Below are 17,478 nucleotides of genomic sequence, written 5' to 3'. Positions count from 1 at the left end.
ATTAAATACTTAAAAATATATTCCAAACACAATCTACAACTATTAAAACTCCAAACTAATAATTACATCAACCTAAACATTTATGAACATATTAATAAACTTAATTTAAAAAAATCATCCACACCCGGCACCCCAACTGTTTTGATTTGTTTTTTTTAATCATATAAACTTAGGAGAGAGATTTACTTATGAAAATTAAAAATTTATATATTATAATTATGTTATATATATTTAATGATCCAAGGTTAGTGGTAGATTTCTAAGATTAATACAGTAATGGTTAGTTTTATTATTTGTTTATAAATTGTTTCCACCTCAATGAACATAAAACTCAATTGAAATATTTGATCCTCCGTGCAAAATTTTCTCTCCTATTTTCAACTTCGTTCTTTTCGTTTGTTGTTTTTCGTTACAAACTTCATTCATATGGTTAATCATCATCAGAATAATTGAACTTTACTGAGTGAGACTGTAGATCAATCACTCCGCCTCGGTATGACCCGCGCTTCTTCTTGGTCTTTTCATGCCGAAAATCCCTAATACATAAATAAATTTGAATCAAGAGCCTTTTACTAAACCAGAAAATATATCAAAATTCCCTCCACACCACTCAAAGTCAGTTTTAGCGTTTAGACAGTAGAAATGAAACTAGAACTAAAAGTTACATGATAAAAGTTAAGTAGAAATGGGGAGAAAAAAGAACTCGTGAAAAATTACCTTCCTTTAACCTGCCCAAGAACTTCCTGAGCTTTTGCACCATACCCAGTCTCGGCTCCACCCTGCTCAGTATGATATGATAGATTACAAATAAGAAACAAAAGATCCTACTGAAAAGGCAGCGGCGCAAAGACCTGAATAATAAGCAGCAAATCACACCTTGGCCCAGTAAGAATTATCTGCAAGTTTCTCATCAGCAAATGTCACAGCATCGAGTTTTACCCTTTGAAATGCATTGATGGTCTTTGGCTGCAATTATATAATATATCAGTACAGTCAATTTTGTATCAAGTGTAGAATGAACAACTGAGTTATGGGAATGACTAAAATTTAAAACATATCCCATTACCCTTGTGTTCACTGGTCATTGGTTACGATTATAATTAGTAGATTTCACTGGTTTTTAAATATATCTTCATATCAACTGTCCTTTTTTTTTTTTCTTTTAAATTAACATTTCTGTTTTTCATTCTCTTTCTAGAATCATAAGATACTTTAGATATGAAATTAAAAAATCAAAATAACAATAGTAATAATAAGAGAAGAAGGGCTGCTGCTAGTTGTGGGATATTTGGCATACTCGTGGAGTTGACAAGTTAATCATGTTTTTTCATGTTCTTTCATTTTTTTTTATATCCGTGAGTGTCCGGATCAACTTACATGCATCTCGACTAATCTCACAAAACAACCCGCTTGACCTTACAACATTTGGGTGTCAAGAAAACACGTAGGAAATTAATTCTCAAGTAGGCGGCCACCATGTTTTTCATGTTCTTCTTCTTGTTAAGTGTAGTTTCTGAGTTGCCCCTTAGCCCCATTAAATTGATAGAAGACTAGTTTAATATCGAAAGGATTGAAGACAGAACACCACCATCTTCTGCTATAGCATCTTAAATTGTCTCAGAATAGTTATATCATCAAAACATTTGCACAGATATGTGATGACAATATTAACATACCTCAGTTGAACCATTTGAGCGTTTCTTCAAAGCTTTCTTTGTGGAAGTTTTCTCTGCAGTTTTTTCAACATACTCATTTGTCTGCTGAGAAAGCTCGTTGATAGTGCTCCTACTTCCAGCATCTACATCGACCTTTGTAGACTGCACACCATCATTGCATCCACCTTCTAATTTTCTACGTTTGACATCTTCAGTTTCTTTATCATCAACAGTATGATCGCCATTATCTTCAGGAGCCAACCTTTTCCTTTTCTTAGTATTGTCGTTCTGTTCCTCTTCGTTTAACATGTCGGTACCATCATTTAGCTGGTTTGAATTTTCATCGCTTGGTCGACCATCCTTTTTCTTCCTAGTTTTGGATTTGACAACCTTTTCTTCAAGAGTGGCGACATCACCATTCAAACCAATAGAATCTACAGCTGCATTAACAGAAATTGTAGCAACAGTCTCTAACTTCTCTTTGTTCTTCTTTTTCTTTTTATCCTTAGATTTCTTTCCTGCCTCCTCGTGGACAGTAGAGCCGTTGTTATTTTTCAAACTCTCCACATGGATAGGTTCTGATTTCTCTTTTTCTGCAGCATCAGCATCTGTTTCAGGAACTGCATTCTTTTTTATTTTCTTTTTATCCTTGGACTTTTTTGTAGATTCGTCTTGTGCTTCAGGAACCCTATCATCAGCAACCTCTTTCACTGTTTCTTCATCTACTAGATCAAATCCAACACGGGAGCAGATGTGCAATTAAAATCAATCATTTTATGTTGTATTAAAAAAATAATAAAAACCATAGCATGATTAATAAATTTATAAACGGAGACAATATGACGATACCTGGCTTATTTTGGGTTGTGATGGTTTGACTACTGCATATTAGAATTTTAAGTTAGATGAATTTATTTATACAAATCAATATAAAAGAAAAGAAAGATGCAGCATGACACTATTAGCATGATGATAAAATGTCAAAGGTCTGTAGAATTACCAAGGTCACTAATACTATCACTTTCAACATAAATACAATGATTTAGGAACATCCATGATGAAACACAATGAAAACCTTGATTTTTATGCTCAGCAGAACCAGCAATTGCATTAAAAATAAGTTACACATGCATTAACATATAAATACATACTTTAGAAATATTAAAAACAAAAAAAAAAAAAAAGAAGAGGAAAAATTAATGTTAAAAATAAATTGAAATATAAGAAGGCAATCAAACAATACAAACTATTTGCAATCATTTTTAAGCTCAACAGACAATAATCGAAAGAATATCTGGTCCTACCATTTCTTTAAATGCTTGTGGCACATTTCTTCGAGACTAAGCAATAAATCCTTTGAAGAATCCTTCTGCACCAATAGCAACAGAAACATGAATTGTTTCAGCATGGATACTCGCAAAAATTAATTAAGAGTTAGAGAACACCACATATCACCATTCAATTGATTGCAACAAATAGAATGTGTGGGAGTACAAAATTTTGCATTACTTTAGATAAAAGAGGAATGGTATTATAAATAACTACTAGTCATCTTGTTCTATAAAAATAAGAAAGCAGGATTAAACTAGAATGTCGTTGGCAAGTAAAGTTGGAACAAACCACAAACATTTAGAATGAGAAGCTCCATGAATAGGATTCAGCCCCAATTAAATGATTCATCTAGCAATAGACTGAATTGCAAAGCACAAAATTAACCATTACAACGAAAAAGTCTTATTTAGGAACCGAGCATTTACATATTGGGAGAGAAAATATTAAAGTAGGGACCTGAATCTGCGCTTCAGAACGAAACTTTTTGAGGGTTTTGGAGAAGCTATTGCGCTCCAAAAAGAAGGCTACAGCGTGAAGAAGAAGAGTCCTCTGGTGGGGGTGTAAGGATGTGGCTTCATCAGCAGAATTGGGAATTTGGTTGTCGTTGTTTCTTTGCTTCATAGTGCGGTGGGAGAGAAGAACTTGGCGAGGTTTAAAACATCCTTTTTCGTCAAACATCTTTCCGATCACTACAAACCTGTGGACTTTGAAGACAAGCTGAAGAATGTGGTGGGCAGTCGGTGATGAGCAGAAGAAGCTCGGCAGTCATGAAAGGCGAAACTTGCAGCAGAGAAAGGGAGCTAAACTAGAGTAGAACTAGGGTTTGGGGTTTTTTTTTTCCCTTGTTCTTCCTTTCTTTGTGTATGTATCATTTTAAACCGAAAACTCAAAATTGCATTAATTTAAAATTATAAACCCAGTTTATTGTTGTCTATTATCCTCTAACAGATATAAATATTTTTATTTATTTTTCTATATTTAAAAACCGTACCTATTTAAATTTCAAATTAATAATTATACCAATTTAAAATTTAAACTCTGAATTTTCAAGTGTATCAAATTTAGATTTAAATTAAAGATTAGAGTTTAAATTTTAATTTGATACAATTATTAGTTTTAAGTTTAAATTATTATAATTTCAAAATTTAAGACTTAAATTGATATAACCCTCCTAAAAGTTAAATATATAAATTGATATTTATCTTTTTCTTTTTTTAATATTTTCTTTTTTTTTAATATTTATAAATATGTGGGGAAGAGGGACAGTGCTTAGAATTTTTTTTTAGTATAAACATAGTTTTGAAAATGAGGGTTGGGTTTCTTTCTTTTAAAATATAAAAGAGTATGGTGATAAGATTGTTATTTCTTTTCATTTTTGACAAACATTCATACAAAAAAGAGAAATTTTGAACGAAACTAAACCTATGAAAATCCATTTTGTTCCAAATAACATTAGGAGTTTTAAATCATTTCCATTTTCTAAACTCATGTGATAGTGTTTTTATTTTAAACTCATGGGACTTAATTAAATTATTTGAAACGTCGGTCGAAATATAATTTAGATGAATGACATTTAAAGAGAATTAAATTAAGATATTTAAGGTATGTTTGATAACCATTTATGCCACATCCCCTCCTAGATTCACCTCGTTCTCCAAGAGGAAGATGTGGGGACAACAAATGTCAACCCTCTTATGACATCTCCTGCCAACTGAACTTGTTAAAGTTGACATCTTAAGGACCTATTTTGCATATGCTTAAATCTGTGAACCTGTATAAATCATATCTATCACAGAACTCAACCTATCTCATTATCACATTACTCTATTTACCACATCACCATTAGGTAATAACTCATTATAGACCAAGCTCAGGTTAACACCTAACTAACAAATGTTTAATGATGGTGGAAGATTGAACCTTCTTTGTCAAGCAACCCACGACCCTGGAATCCTAGAACTCTTCTACTACCTGGAGAGAGAAAAACAAAAACATTGAAAACATGTGCTGGAAGCCCAGTGAGTGGCATGTTTATACAACACAGGCTTTTACTTTGGAAATCCATTTTGTCAGTACTACAAAAACAGTGTTGACATCTTTTAAATGTCAAGAATCACTTTTCTTGACATTTTAAAAACCGTCAAGGAAGTCAGTGTCAAGAATGTCGATTTTCTTGACATTTTAAAAATATTAAGAAAAGCGACACTTGACATTAAAAAAAGTAAAAAAACATTGACACTTGACATGCTTAAAATGTTAAGAATATGAGCGTTCTTGACAAGGAAAAAAAGTCAAGATATTTTTTAACTTGACAATGAAAAAACGTCAAGATATATCCTACTTGACATATTAGAAATGTCAAGAATATGAGAGTCCTTGACCTGTTAAACATGTCAAGAATATCTATAATCTTGACAAGGAAAAAAGGTCAAGAAATTTATTTGTGTTTTTTTAAGAAAAATCTGTAACGTTAACGTTTTTACCTATAATTACTCTTGCATTTTGATTCAACAACCAAATTTAGTATATAAATGACATACATTCATCAATCAAATAAACAATACACGCATTTTCAATCTTATATATCAACCAAATTTCCACCAATATCTCTTTATAAAAACATCACTTCTTTAACATTGTCAATATTACAACCTCATAAAGTATTTCTAAGTTAAAAGAATATGGAAAACTCCATATGAACGATTCCAACATTATAGTCAACCCCATATGAACAATTTCAAAAGAATAACAACTATCAACTCCATATCAACACGTTTCCGATTGTACAATCAACAACCCATCTCCTTTAACAACAATTAAAAAAAAAAGATACACTTGATATCAGGAGTCGGGAAAACTTGACTAGTGTCCAATGAATGCTAGGCATGAAATACCATAAAGCCTGATTAGAAAGTTCTTGATAATGTCTGTTGGTTAGTTGTGTTGAAAGTGAATGTTGATGAAGAAAAGTTGTTGGGAAATATAGTTGATCAGGCACATTTGAAATCTCTGTTGTTTAAGGTTATCACTGACCAAGCTGTTTCACTAAAGTTGACATGGATGAACTCATCATCTTTGATTGCTGCCAACATGGCTGACACAAACTTGTTCTGAATATAACCTGAAAACCTCCAAGTTTGAGGGAAAAAAGAGCAAACAATCAAATTTCTTGAATGCTATCCAAACAGAATAATCATAGTACCTTCTCCACCGTTATATATCGACCTTCTAGAATTGACTGGTTGAGGTGCTTAACACACCGATTAGCATCATTAACACTGTCCATCGTAACAAATGCAAAACCATGGGAAATCCGTGTTCGAGGTTCAATCACATGGAAACAAGAAGCTACCTGCAAATATAAAAAGTATTACAAAAGAAAGAAAAAATGGACTACAACATGAACAAGATTCCATACAATGCAATGCAAGACCCTGCAAATTAGAACTAAATTCCCAAGTTTACATGCTGCAGAGAGAACTGTATTGAATGAAACCACATCAGGGTCGCTCTCAAGCCACTCGAAGCATGCATGTTGAAGTTTATCATCTCTACAAAAGCCCCTTAAAACTGTGTTATATGACGCAGTAGTTGGAGCAATACCTCCTTCTTTCATACTTTTCAACAGAGAAAGTGCTTCTCTTGATCTAGTATTTTGACACAAACAATGTAAGTATATATTGTACACAACAATGTCAAGTGTACAGTTTCTTGAGAACACATTGTGCAATAACTCATAAGCAATGTTCGCCTTTCCTACTTTCATTATACCTCCAGCCAAAGCAGTCTACGTATATGCATCAGGAGAGAAACCTCTGTGATGAATCACCTGCAAAATCTCAGCAGCATCATATGCTTTATCGTGAAGGCAAAGAGCATGGATAATTATATTGTAAGTTACCAAGTCTGGATCACATCCCTCCCCTTCCATGAGTTTCAAGAAATAAAGTGCTTCACTAATCCTTCTATCATCACAAAGAAACTTAATAATAACCGTGTAAGTAATGACATTGGGCTTACATTCATCACTTCTCATTTGATCTAAACAACCATAAAGATCTACCCACAGACGTTCCCTTCCAAATCCACAATGCAAAGCAGTATATGAGCATACATTATGAGTCATGCCTTTCTTTTTCATCATATAAAAAAACTGCAAAGCTAGCAAACTCTTGACATACTTACATAAAGCCCAAAGAACAGGATTAAATACATATGCTTTGGAGTTGAATGTTTGTGATTGTTGATTGTTGCAAAGCACAACAAAATGGTATATTACAGCAAGACAAGGCTGGTGAATTGTCCAACATCCACATTGCAGGCAACTTATTCGTAAACAGAACCAAACAAACACGAGATTCCAAAAAGAACTTCCATTAGTCACTTTCCTTCTTACAAAATCAAAGCAAAACTTCTTAGTTTATGTAGGGCATGTTTGTTTTGATTCGCGGTTTCAAGATGTTTGTTAAGTCTGGAATTGTTAAGCTTGAGTTTCTCATCCGTTCGACAAAACACGTTCCCTCGTTCTTTGAACAAGAGATTTCTCCATTCACAACATAGCAATTCAATCAATTACAAGATGAGTTTTGTTCAAAACAAGATTTGGGAGAGAAGATACATACTGATAATTCATACTATTAAAAGGAATTCTATCCAACATAAGATCTCTTTACTACACTCACATATAACCCACATGCCTAATCTACAGTGAGAAGTTCAAGTGTAACGACCCGACCTCCTAGGACTTAAGTTAGGCCGTTACTAAAATACATGCATAGAACTTAAAACGACATTCTTTTATGATGAAATAAATGTTAAATAGATAAAGGGAGTTCAAAAGTCCTTTATTAAATGTAAATATTAAAAAAAATAATAGGGTACCCATAAATCATAAAGGTTAATAAATAAGTATGAAAAACAATTCTTAATAATAAGTTTCAAACATCAAAACTAAACATTAAGAGTAACATGAAAAGAACTCTAAATCTCATGATGTGGAAGCGTAAAAACTAGTCCCAGTGGCTCGATCACGAATTCCGCTTGTCCTTCGCCGGTGCATCTCTACCCTTACCTGAAATAACAACATGAGAAAGAATGAATATAAAATACTCAGTAAGTAACCCCACTATTGGGGTTAGGCTGGGCATCTATATCCTCTAGATACTCACGTCTGGCACATATACACATGAAACAAGAAGGAGACTAAGTCCTATCCTACTGTAGTTAAGTATGCCCACTATCTCTGGTGAATCCCGAAGGAGACACAAACTGGTGAATCCCGAAGGAAACACAAACTGGTGAATCCCGAAGGAAACACAAAATCTAATGGGCATCTAACTAATCAGTAAGGACATTTATACAGTCTCAACATCATAATCATCATTGTACGAATCTATGACATACATATAAACTTCAACATCATGGCTCTACAACATACACATATACCTCAACATCATGGTTCTACAACATACATATATACCTCAACATCATCAGATCAAATACAACCATGGAAGCACATACCATTTCATACTAGCATTCAAGTGTCTATGTGCATAAATAAATATTCGAATTTCGTAACAGAACATACTTTAATCATGTTATACTATCAATCTTTCATGTTGTCATTCTGCCATAACCTTCATTTAACATGCTAGCATACATCTAATGCCTGGTCCGTGGGTAGTTCCAATAGTAAGATTACTTACTTTGATATTAGGTCGAACCAAAAAAGCAATTGAATCTTTGTGAAATTCTTGAATCCTTAATCAAGCCTAAACATAAACCAAGCTTTAAAATTAATAGTTAAGGCCAAATTCCAAACACCCAAATATTACAAAATATTTCCAGATAACCTTACCTAAGGTGTGGTCCAATTCGAATTCACCTTCCAAACCTCCAATTTTAAGCCCAAATAATTAGCAAACCAAACTCTTCTTCATCTTGAATGAAATTCTTGAATCAACCCCCTAATCATAATTTGAAATTAGGCTTACATGACTAAAGCTTGAAGCAAATATATACTTCACTACCAATGTCTCAAATAAATTATCCATATGTAGCTTCGTCAAAAAATCACTTCCAAATGACTTTACCAAAATTTCTCACAACCCAAAATTAATCCGCAAGAGGGTAATCAAAGCATAGAACTTACCAAAACTCGCTAAAACAAACTCCAACTTCACTGAACAACACCTCAATACTTTCACAAACTTGAATCCAAAGTTGAAACACAATGGGTATTAACCAATTGATGCCAAAAGTAAATGAGTATTCAAGAATCAATCGAAAACAAACCCAAACGGCAGAAATCTTACTCATAACAATTATTGAAATTCCAAATAATAAAGTTACTGAAATTACATTATTACTAAAAAAATGTGCAGGGTGTTACATCAAGTTTTACCTTCCAATCCAACAACTTTGCTAATCAAATTTATTGATAAATAAGACATAGTTCAAAGAGCTATAACAAACAACAAGTTAGAATTGAATTAAAGGTAATAATAGTCAGTATATGAACTTTGGAATGTAAGCATTTCCAAAACATGAAAACACAAGGAAGAAGAGCTAGTAATTACAGAAAATGACCTATACAAGCTTGAGATAAAAAAAGGTAAGTAGTTTAAAGTCTATAAAGGGACTGTTCCAATACAAGAATACAGAGCTTTGAGAGCTTTTATCAGTATCAATACAAACACAAAATGATACAAAAGGTTTGAATAAAAAAAACTAAAACTATAGAGAAGAAGAGCCTATGAATGGCACAGAAGAACACAGACCCCAGAATTTAGACTTCAAGATGTAATTTGTACCAAGCTTAAATTCAGATGCTCGACCTTTAACACTAGTACCAGACATCTAAAATGAACGAAACAAGATTCTTTTAAAGATGTTCACGACTCTATTGGGATTAGTGCCCTAATTCTTCCAGAGGCTCGTAGTTTGTAAACATTGTACACATATTGTTATTAATAAAATAAGATTTATTTTATTTGCATTTACTCATATCTAATAAACTAAGATCCGTGGTTATTTTATGTAAGCTTAAGTATGTATGTGAGACATACAAGTGGATCGTGCCTTAATTAATAACCTAAATGGTCTATAGTATAAGGATAAAGGAGGGATACCTTATCCTGGTGACACTACGGATACGGCCTGCTTGTAGATAGTTGCAAGTGATGTAACGTGCTACAAATAGTCTGATCCTGACCATTCATGTGGAACATGCGAGCAGGGGTGTCCTATATAAAGGGTTTGTATAAGACCGGACCACAAGATGATTAGTCTCTTTATATAACGTCGTTGATAATTGAGACTTACATTTCACTAAAACGACCATAGATGACACGACCTTAATCCTGAGTGTTCTGGGAACTCCTGCTTATGAGGGCAGTCCTTTGATTAGTATAGGTGAAAGTGGCTAAATTACCAACTCAACAAGCTTACCTTTTTGGTATTTTTCTGATCGAGGAGTCGGGAATTCAGTTACACAAGACGAAATTCACTCTTTCCCCGAAGCAGGGGTAAGTAGATAGATTGTTCCCTTAAGGGCTGATTCGGGGTCTTGAACATAGTGGCTGCACCTTCTCATTGGAAGAGAGGACTCAGTCCTATCATAGTAAAACTATGACTTATTGTTCATTAGAGGAATCAGTGGTACTTAAGAAGTCAGACGTAATTATAGGGGTGAAACGGTAAATTGGTCTAGCTGTACTTACGAGCAATTTGTGAGGGGTTATCGTGTTGTTGATTGGTTAATATGGACACAGAAATAATTTATAGTGAGAAGAGTGCAGCTATCGATATTTAGTGGAGTGCTCACAGTTAATAGATGGTGGATCCTGTGTTCACATACCGTTGGAACTTCAAGCTACAAGTCCATAAGGTCCCCTTAGTAGCTCAATGGGTTCAAGTTGAGAATCAGATTTTGGGTTAGTTTAAAGTGTTCAAATTAACAAGAGAAAATTCAATTATATGTGATATAATTGGTGTGATATATTAGATATATTATTTGGAGGAATTAATATAAATATGATTTATATTTGTCGAAAATCAGCTTGTAATCTTAGAGGTAGTTTAGTAATTATTTGTACCCTAGGGCTTCCCCTAGTCTATTTATTTGGCCTATTCTCTTGTATTTTTGTGTATCAGAATTAATAATAAAAATCAGTCTCTATCGTGGTTTTTTCTCCCTGATCTAGGGTTTTCCACGTAAATCTTGGATTCTTTTCTTCCTTTTTTTTCAACATGGTATCAGAGAATGGTGACGAAACCCTAGCCATCACTGATGAAAATAGACCAGATTCTCCATCAGCAACCTCCATTGAAACTAGTCGCGAAGCCGACATTACCAAAGCTGTGGAACAATACCTCCAAGCCGCACTACCCAAAATAATTAAATCTGTTTCAGACCCAAACCCTGATTGGCCAAGTTCCAGTCGCTCTTCCCTAGCCGACCAGATCCCAGCCGAACAGCAGACAACCCAGTCGCTCGATCCACTCCAGCCGCTCGATCCCAGTGTTCTCCAGCCGTTCAACATTTCAGCCATCCTTCCCCAGCCGATCAGATCGCAGCGCTTCCAGCCACAACTCGACCCTAGCCGCACCTCCTCGTCGGTCGACCCCGCCGGTGCGACGAGCCAGCCGGAGCAGATCTTGTCGATCGCAGCTTCTTATCAGCGAGCAGATTCGACGTGTTTTCGGATAGCTACTGTGGTCGATCCATTTCAGGAGAAGCTGGTAAGTCCTTATGTGTCGGTCTTCTACCCAAGTGGGTCGATGGCACTGGTGGTCAGATCTGCAGATCAGTTTTGCCTGGGGTCTACAAGTGATCTCCAACAGCGTTTTGCCCATCTATAATAGTAGATTGCAGATTTCGGGATGATTCTTGGGACAAACTCTCAACCTGATTTTTCGGCCAACATACCAGTTTACCCTGAAAACTTGGTAAATTCTTTCCCTATTTTACCCACTACAAATATCTTGTCTGGATCTATGGGAAATACTAGAGGGTTTATTACTGGAGAGAAATTGAATGGCCAGAACTATTTTTCCTGATCTCAATCCATCAGAATGGTCTTGGAAGAACGTCATAAGTTTGGATACTTGACTGAAGAGATACCTAAGCCCGTTCAAGGAGACCCTCGAGAGTGGATCTGGAAAAGAGAAGACTCGTTGTTGAGATCTGTTTTGATTAACAGTATGGAACCCCAGATTGGTAGACCGTTACTTTATGCTGCAACTGCCAAGGATATTTGGGATGTTGTTCAACAACTTTATTCACAAAGGCATAATGCATCCCGACTCTATACGTTACGAAAACAGGCACATGAATGTAAGCAAGGCACTATGGACGTAACGTCATATTTTAATAAAATGACTCTTTTGTGGCATGAGATGGATCTTTGTAGGGAGACAATCTGGAAATGTGCTCATGACGGAGCACGGTATGCAAAAATTGAAGAAGCAGATCGTGTCTATGACTTCCTGGCCGGTCTAAATTCAAAGTTTGATGCCGTTCGGAGTCGGATTCTGGGGCAACACCCTACTCCCTCTCTCATGGAAGTATGCTCAGAAATACGTCTAGAGGAAGATAGATCAACTGCAATGAATAACCCTGTCATTACCTCTACTGATGCTACAGCTTTTGCTACTAAGTCCTCCAGTACTGACGACGATAAAAGACCTACTCCTGTCTGTGAGCATTGTAAAAAGTCGTGGCATACAAAGGACCAGTGTTGGAAGCTACATGGATGGCCCCCAAACAGTAATCGTCGTCTGGATGTGCCCTTATGAGTGACCTGGTAAATGAGAATCCTCAGCAACCCTCAACAGATAGTACGACCAACATAAGTACAATTGGAGTCAGTGCTATCGCCCAGTCAGGTAATATACAGTTTGTTGGTCTTATTAGTATTAATGGGAAAAACCTTAGATTGTTGACTCAGGGGCGGCAGATCATCTTACTGGTACCTCTGATCAGTTCCTCTCATATTGTCCAAGTGCCGGTAACGAACAAATTATGATTGCAGATGGGTCGTTCGCACCTATTGCAGGAAAAGGACATTTATCTCTATTTGAGTGTTTGGTTTTGTGAGATGTTTTGCATGTTCCTAAAATTTCATATAATTTGTTATCCATCAGTAAGATTACAAGAGATATGAATTGTCAGGCAGTTTTTTCACTCGACTCTGTTTTATTTCAGGATCTAAGCTCGGAGACGATGGTTGACACTGCCCGGCACGATAGAGAACTCTACTTCCTGACTGATGATATTTCATCTAGGAATGATTATAGGAATAGCCTCTTCTCTTTAAATTTTTCTAATTCTGAGAATGATTTTCTGTTATGGCATTACCACTTAGGACATCATGATTTTTTGTTATGGCATTACCGCTTAGGACATCCAAATTTTCAATACATGAAATTCTTATTTCCGCATTTATTTCGCAATGTTAATGTCTTCTTTAAATTATGATGTGTGTATTCGTGCCAAACAAAGTCGTGTCTCTTTCTATTCCCAGCCCTATAAACAATCCAAACCCTTCATCTTAGTCCACAGTGATGTTTGGGGTCCCTCACCAACCACTACTTCCACAAGGAAATGCTAGTTTGTCACCTTTATAGATGACCACACTCGGCTTACTTGGGTATTTCTTCTCACTGATAATTCCGAAGTGTTATCTGTATTCCAGCAATTCTATGTCACCGTGGAAACCCAGTTTAGTGCCAGGATTGGTATTTTGAGAAGTGACAATGGGTGGGAATTCTTTAACACTTCCTTCTAAGAATTCCTTGCATCCAAAGGGATTGTCCACCAAAGTTTGTGTGCCTATACTCCCCAGCAAAACGGGTAGCTGAAAGAAAAAATCGTCATTTGATGGAAATTGCCAGGTCCTTGATGCTATCCACATCACTCCCGTCTTACCTATGGGGTGATGCCATCTTTACTACTGCTCGCTTAATCAACCGAATGCCTTCCTAAGTCCCCACCTTTCAAAACCCATTAGACTGTTTGAAAGAGTCCTACTCCACTACTCGTTTAATCTCCGATGTACCATTTCGAGTCTTTGGCTGTGTTGCTTTTGTTCACTCCCATGGTCCAAACCGCACGAAATTTACCCCTCATGCTAAAAAATGCGTTTTTGTTGAGTATCCACTTCATCAGCGTGGGTATAAATGTTACCACTCATCCTCTCGCAAATATTTTGTTTCCATGGATATCACCTTCCTTGAGGATCAACCTTTCTTCCCTGTTAGCCATCTTCAGGGGGAGACATCTAGTGAAGAGACTAACTGGTCCACTTATATAGTTCCTTTGGAGTCATCTCCCATTCCCGAACATGTCGGTCCTTTCCTCCCTACCAATCAAGTCCCATGGATAACATACTATAGGAAGAATCTTAAGAAGAAAGTAGCGTCACCTATTGCACCTCCGGCTCCGGTCCATGAGTCAAACCTGACATAAGGTATGTGTATTCCTGAAACTAATAAGATTGATACTTGTACTGAGACTAACGAATGCAGAGAGGAAAAAGGAGGAAAATGTGCTGACAACATCACTATAGCGGATGGGAAGACTACAAAAAATAATGATTCGGACACAGCTCTAGAAAATATGAGTGATACTAGAGATAATGGTGAAAAGATGATGTCTGAAGATGAAACCCAAGCAGAGGAGACTAGTGATCACAGTGGAAATTCTGACAGACTGAAGGAGTATGATGTTTCTCTTGATCTTTCAATAGCCCTGAGGAAAGGTATTCGATCATGTACAAAATACCCTATGCATAGTTACATAACCTACAATAACTTGCACCTGAATTTAAGGCGTTTACCACCAGTTTAGATACAGTGGTGATACCGAGTAACATACAGGAAGCAATGGAAACTGAAGTTTGGAAGGCTACTGTTATAGAGGAGATGAGGGCTCTTGAGAAAAATGGAACATGGGACCAGGTGAACCTACCCAAAGGGCACAAAACAATTGGATGCAAATGGGTTTTCACTATAAAGTACAAGTCAGACGGGATTGTTGATCGGTACAAGGTCAGGCTAGTTGCCAAAGGGTTTACCCAAACCTTTGGGGTAGATTACTTCGAGACATTCTCTCCCGTAGCTAAACTCAATACTATTCGAGTTTTGCTATAAGTTGCAGTTAACAGAGATTGGCCTTTGCATCAATTGGATGTAAAAAATGTCTTTCTCAATGGAGAACTTGAGGAGGAAGTCTACATGAATCCTCCCCCCAAATTTGAAGATCAGTTCAAACAGCGAGTCTGCCGGTTGAGAAAGTCGCTATATGGGTTGAAACAATCTGAGAGCCTAATTTGACAGATTTGCCACCTTTGTCAAAAGACAAGGATATACCTAAGGGCACTCAGACCACACACTATTTACAAAAAGGTCAACCTTAGGGAAGGTTGCCATTCTCATTGTGTATGTTGACAATATTGTACTCTCCGGTGATGATGATGATGAAATTGTGAACCTCAAAGCAAAGATGGCCAAAGAGTTTGAAATTAAAGACCTTGGGAAGTTAAGATATTTTCTCGGTATGGAAGTAGCCCGGTCAAGGGACAGGATCTCAGTATCCCAACGGAAATACATGATTGATCTTTTAACGGAAACAGGAATGATGGGTGCAAACCTGCTGACACCCCAGTTGAATATAATTCAAAGCTTAGCAATACCAGTAACAGTGTCCCAGTCAATAAAGAAGGTATCAATGGTTAGTTGGAAAATTGATATACTTATCTCATACGAGACCTGATATTCATATGCAGTGAGTGTTGTCAGTCAATTTATGCAGGCTTCTTATAAGGAACACATGACAGTCGTTGAACGCATCCTACGATATCTGAAAGGTACACCAGGTAAGGGGTTAATGTTCAAGAAGTCTGATAAACGCTGAATTGAAGCCTACATTGATTCTGATTGGGTAGGGTCTGTTGTTGATAGAAAATCAACTTCTAGGTATTGCACATTTATTTGGGGTAATCTAGTGACCTGGAGGAGCAAGAAACAGGGAGTTGTGGCCAGAAGTAGTGCGGAAGTTGAGTATTGGGCCATGAGTTTAGGGATATGTGAAGAAATCTGGTTGATGAAAGTGTTGTCAGATCTTCATCAAGATAATGAGCTCCCAATAAAACTGTTTTGTGACAATAAGGCAGCAATAAGTATTGCAAATAATCCTGTTCAGCATGACAGAACAAAACACGTTGAGATCGACTGACACTTCATCAAGGAAAGACTTGACAATGGAAGTATATACATCCCTTATGTTACCTCAAATCAGCAAATTGCAAATGTGCTCACAAAAGGGTTACTGAGACAAAGCTTTGACTATTGTGTCAGGAAGTTGGGCCTTATTGATATTTACGTCCCAACTTGAGGGGGAGTGTCGAAAATCAGCTTGTAACCCTAGGGGTAGTTTAGTAATTGTTTGTACCCTAGGGCTTCCCCTAGTCTATTTATTTGGCATATTCTCTTGTATTTTTGTGTATCATAATTAATAATAAAAATCAGTCTCTATCGTGGTTTTTTCTTCCTAATCTAGGGTTTTCCACGTAAATCTTGGGTTATTTTCTTCCTCTTTTTTCAACAATATTAAGTACCATAAAATAGAAAAAGAACTATTGTTTATATGTTTCATATGATGAGATATCAAAACTAAAGGTTATAAATATAATATGATAAGTTGGTTATCATATTTATTTATAATATATTAATTATTTGATAATTATTTCTTTTTCTCTAATAACCGATTGAGTGGGAGGTTATTGGAAGTTTTATGATGACCATGAGATAAAAGGAATTTTTTTCCTTAAATTTAGTAGTGTGATCAATCGAGATGTCCTAGTTCAGAAGAATGAATTCACCCAATGCTATTAAGATCATTGAACCATAACATATGACTTAAACTCCTTGTTTATGTTTAGCGTAAATTAGTTAGAATCCTAACTAATGGTCTCAATTATTTAATTAGTTGAACATGCTCAAATAAATCCATATTAAACATGATTAACCAGTCGCATTAAGCTCTAGGGATGATGCTAAGATGAACGTTTAACTTCCACCGCCTAACTACACATTCAATATGGTTTCTCTCTAGGTTGATAGGACAAATTACTATTCATTATAGACAATGAATTGCAAGCCTAACTAACCTATTGCTTCCTTTGAGATTAACCTATAATTAAATGTCACATATTACAAGTTATCTCTAAGCAATCAAATCGCACAATGAATTATTTGTCGTCAATCAATAATAGAATCATGTCATTCATAAACGCAAAACTCATATTGAAACCTATAAACAAGATCATATACATCATAAAGTCAGAATCTCCCAAAATAATATTGAGTTCCTCCAAATCTTTAAGCTAAAAAACCAAAATCTTACCTTCCCATGGAGGATGAGAAGCTACAATTTGGCATTGACTCAATTAATTACAGAATGAACACCCAAAGAAGAAAATGGAAGAGA

At 35.9% G+C, this 17,478-nt stretch overlaps 1 protein-coding gene across 4 annotated transcripts; it reads right to left on the bottom strand.

The window, feature by feature from the left end:
* Positions 1–265: 265 nt before the first annotated feature.
* LOC120072252 (uncharacterized) lies at positions 266–3,883 on the bottom strand. 4 transcript variants are annotated; one of them, XR_016527863.1, is made up of 7 exons: positions 3,444–3,883; positions 2,960–3,024; positions 2,505–2,536; positions 1,677–2,377; positions 852–966; positions 718–779; positions 266–536 (listed from the first exon to the last, which is right to left on the bottom strand). XR_016527863.1 is itself a non-coding variant. In XM_039024678.2 (7 exons), the coding sequence occupies exons 1-7, from the start codon at positions 3,663–3,665 to the stop codon at positions 431–433; spliced, it is 1,278 nt and encodes a 425-aa protein (XP_038880606.1). In that variant the 5' UTR covers positions 3,666–3,883; the 3' UTR covers positions 266–430. The 4 variants fall into 4 exon arrangements, 2 of the variants coding, with proteins under 2 accessions (XP_038880606.1, XP_038880605.1); XR_005480396.2 differs by having other exon boundaries at positions 1,677–2,380; positions 3,444–3,881; XM_039024678.2 differs by having other exon boundaries at positions 877–966.
* Positions 3,884–17,478: the final 13,595 nt, after the last annotated feature.

Source organism: Benincasa hispida, chromosome 2 (assembly GCF_027475165.1).
Source record: "Benincasa hispida cultivar pf3 chromosome 2, pf3_genome.v1.1, whole genome shotgun sequence".
Lineage (NCBI taxonomy): Eukaryota > Viridiplantae > Streptophyta > Magnoliopsida > Cucurbitales > Cucurbitaceae > Benincasa > Benincasa hispida.
Note: the sequence above shows the minus strand (reverse complement) of the source record. Positions and strands in the feature narration are given on the sequence as shown.

Coding starts and splice junctions, on each gene's coding strand:
- LOC120072252 (XM_039024677.2), bottom strand. CDS start 3,665: ATGTTTGACGAAAAAGGATGTTTTAAACCTCGCCAAGTTCTTCTCTCC. Junction 2,537..2,959: donor CACAAGCATTTAAAGAAATG/GTAGGACCAGAT, acceptor TCTAATATGCAG/TAGTCAAACCATCACAACCC. Junction 537..717: donor CTTGGGCAGGTTAAAGGAAG/GTAATTTTTCAC, acceptor TTTATGTATTAG/GGATTTTCGGCATGAAAAGA.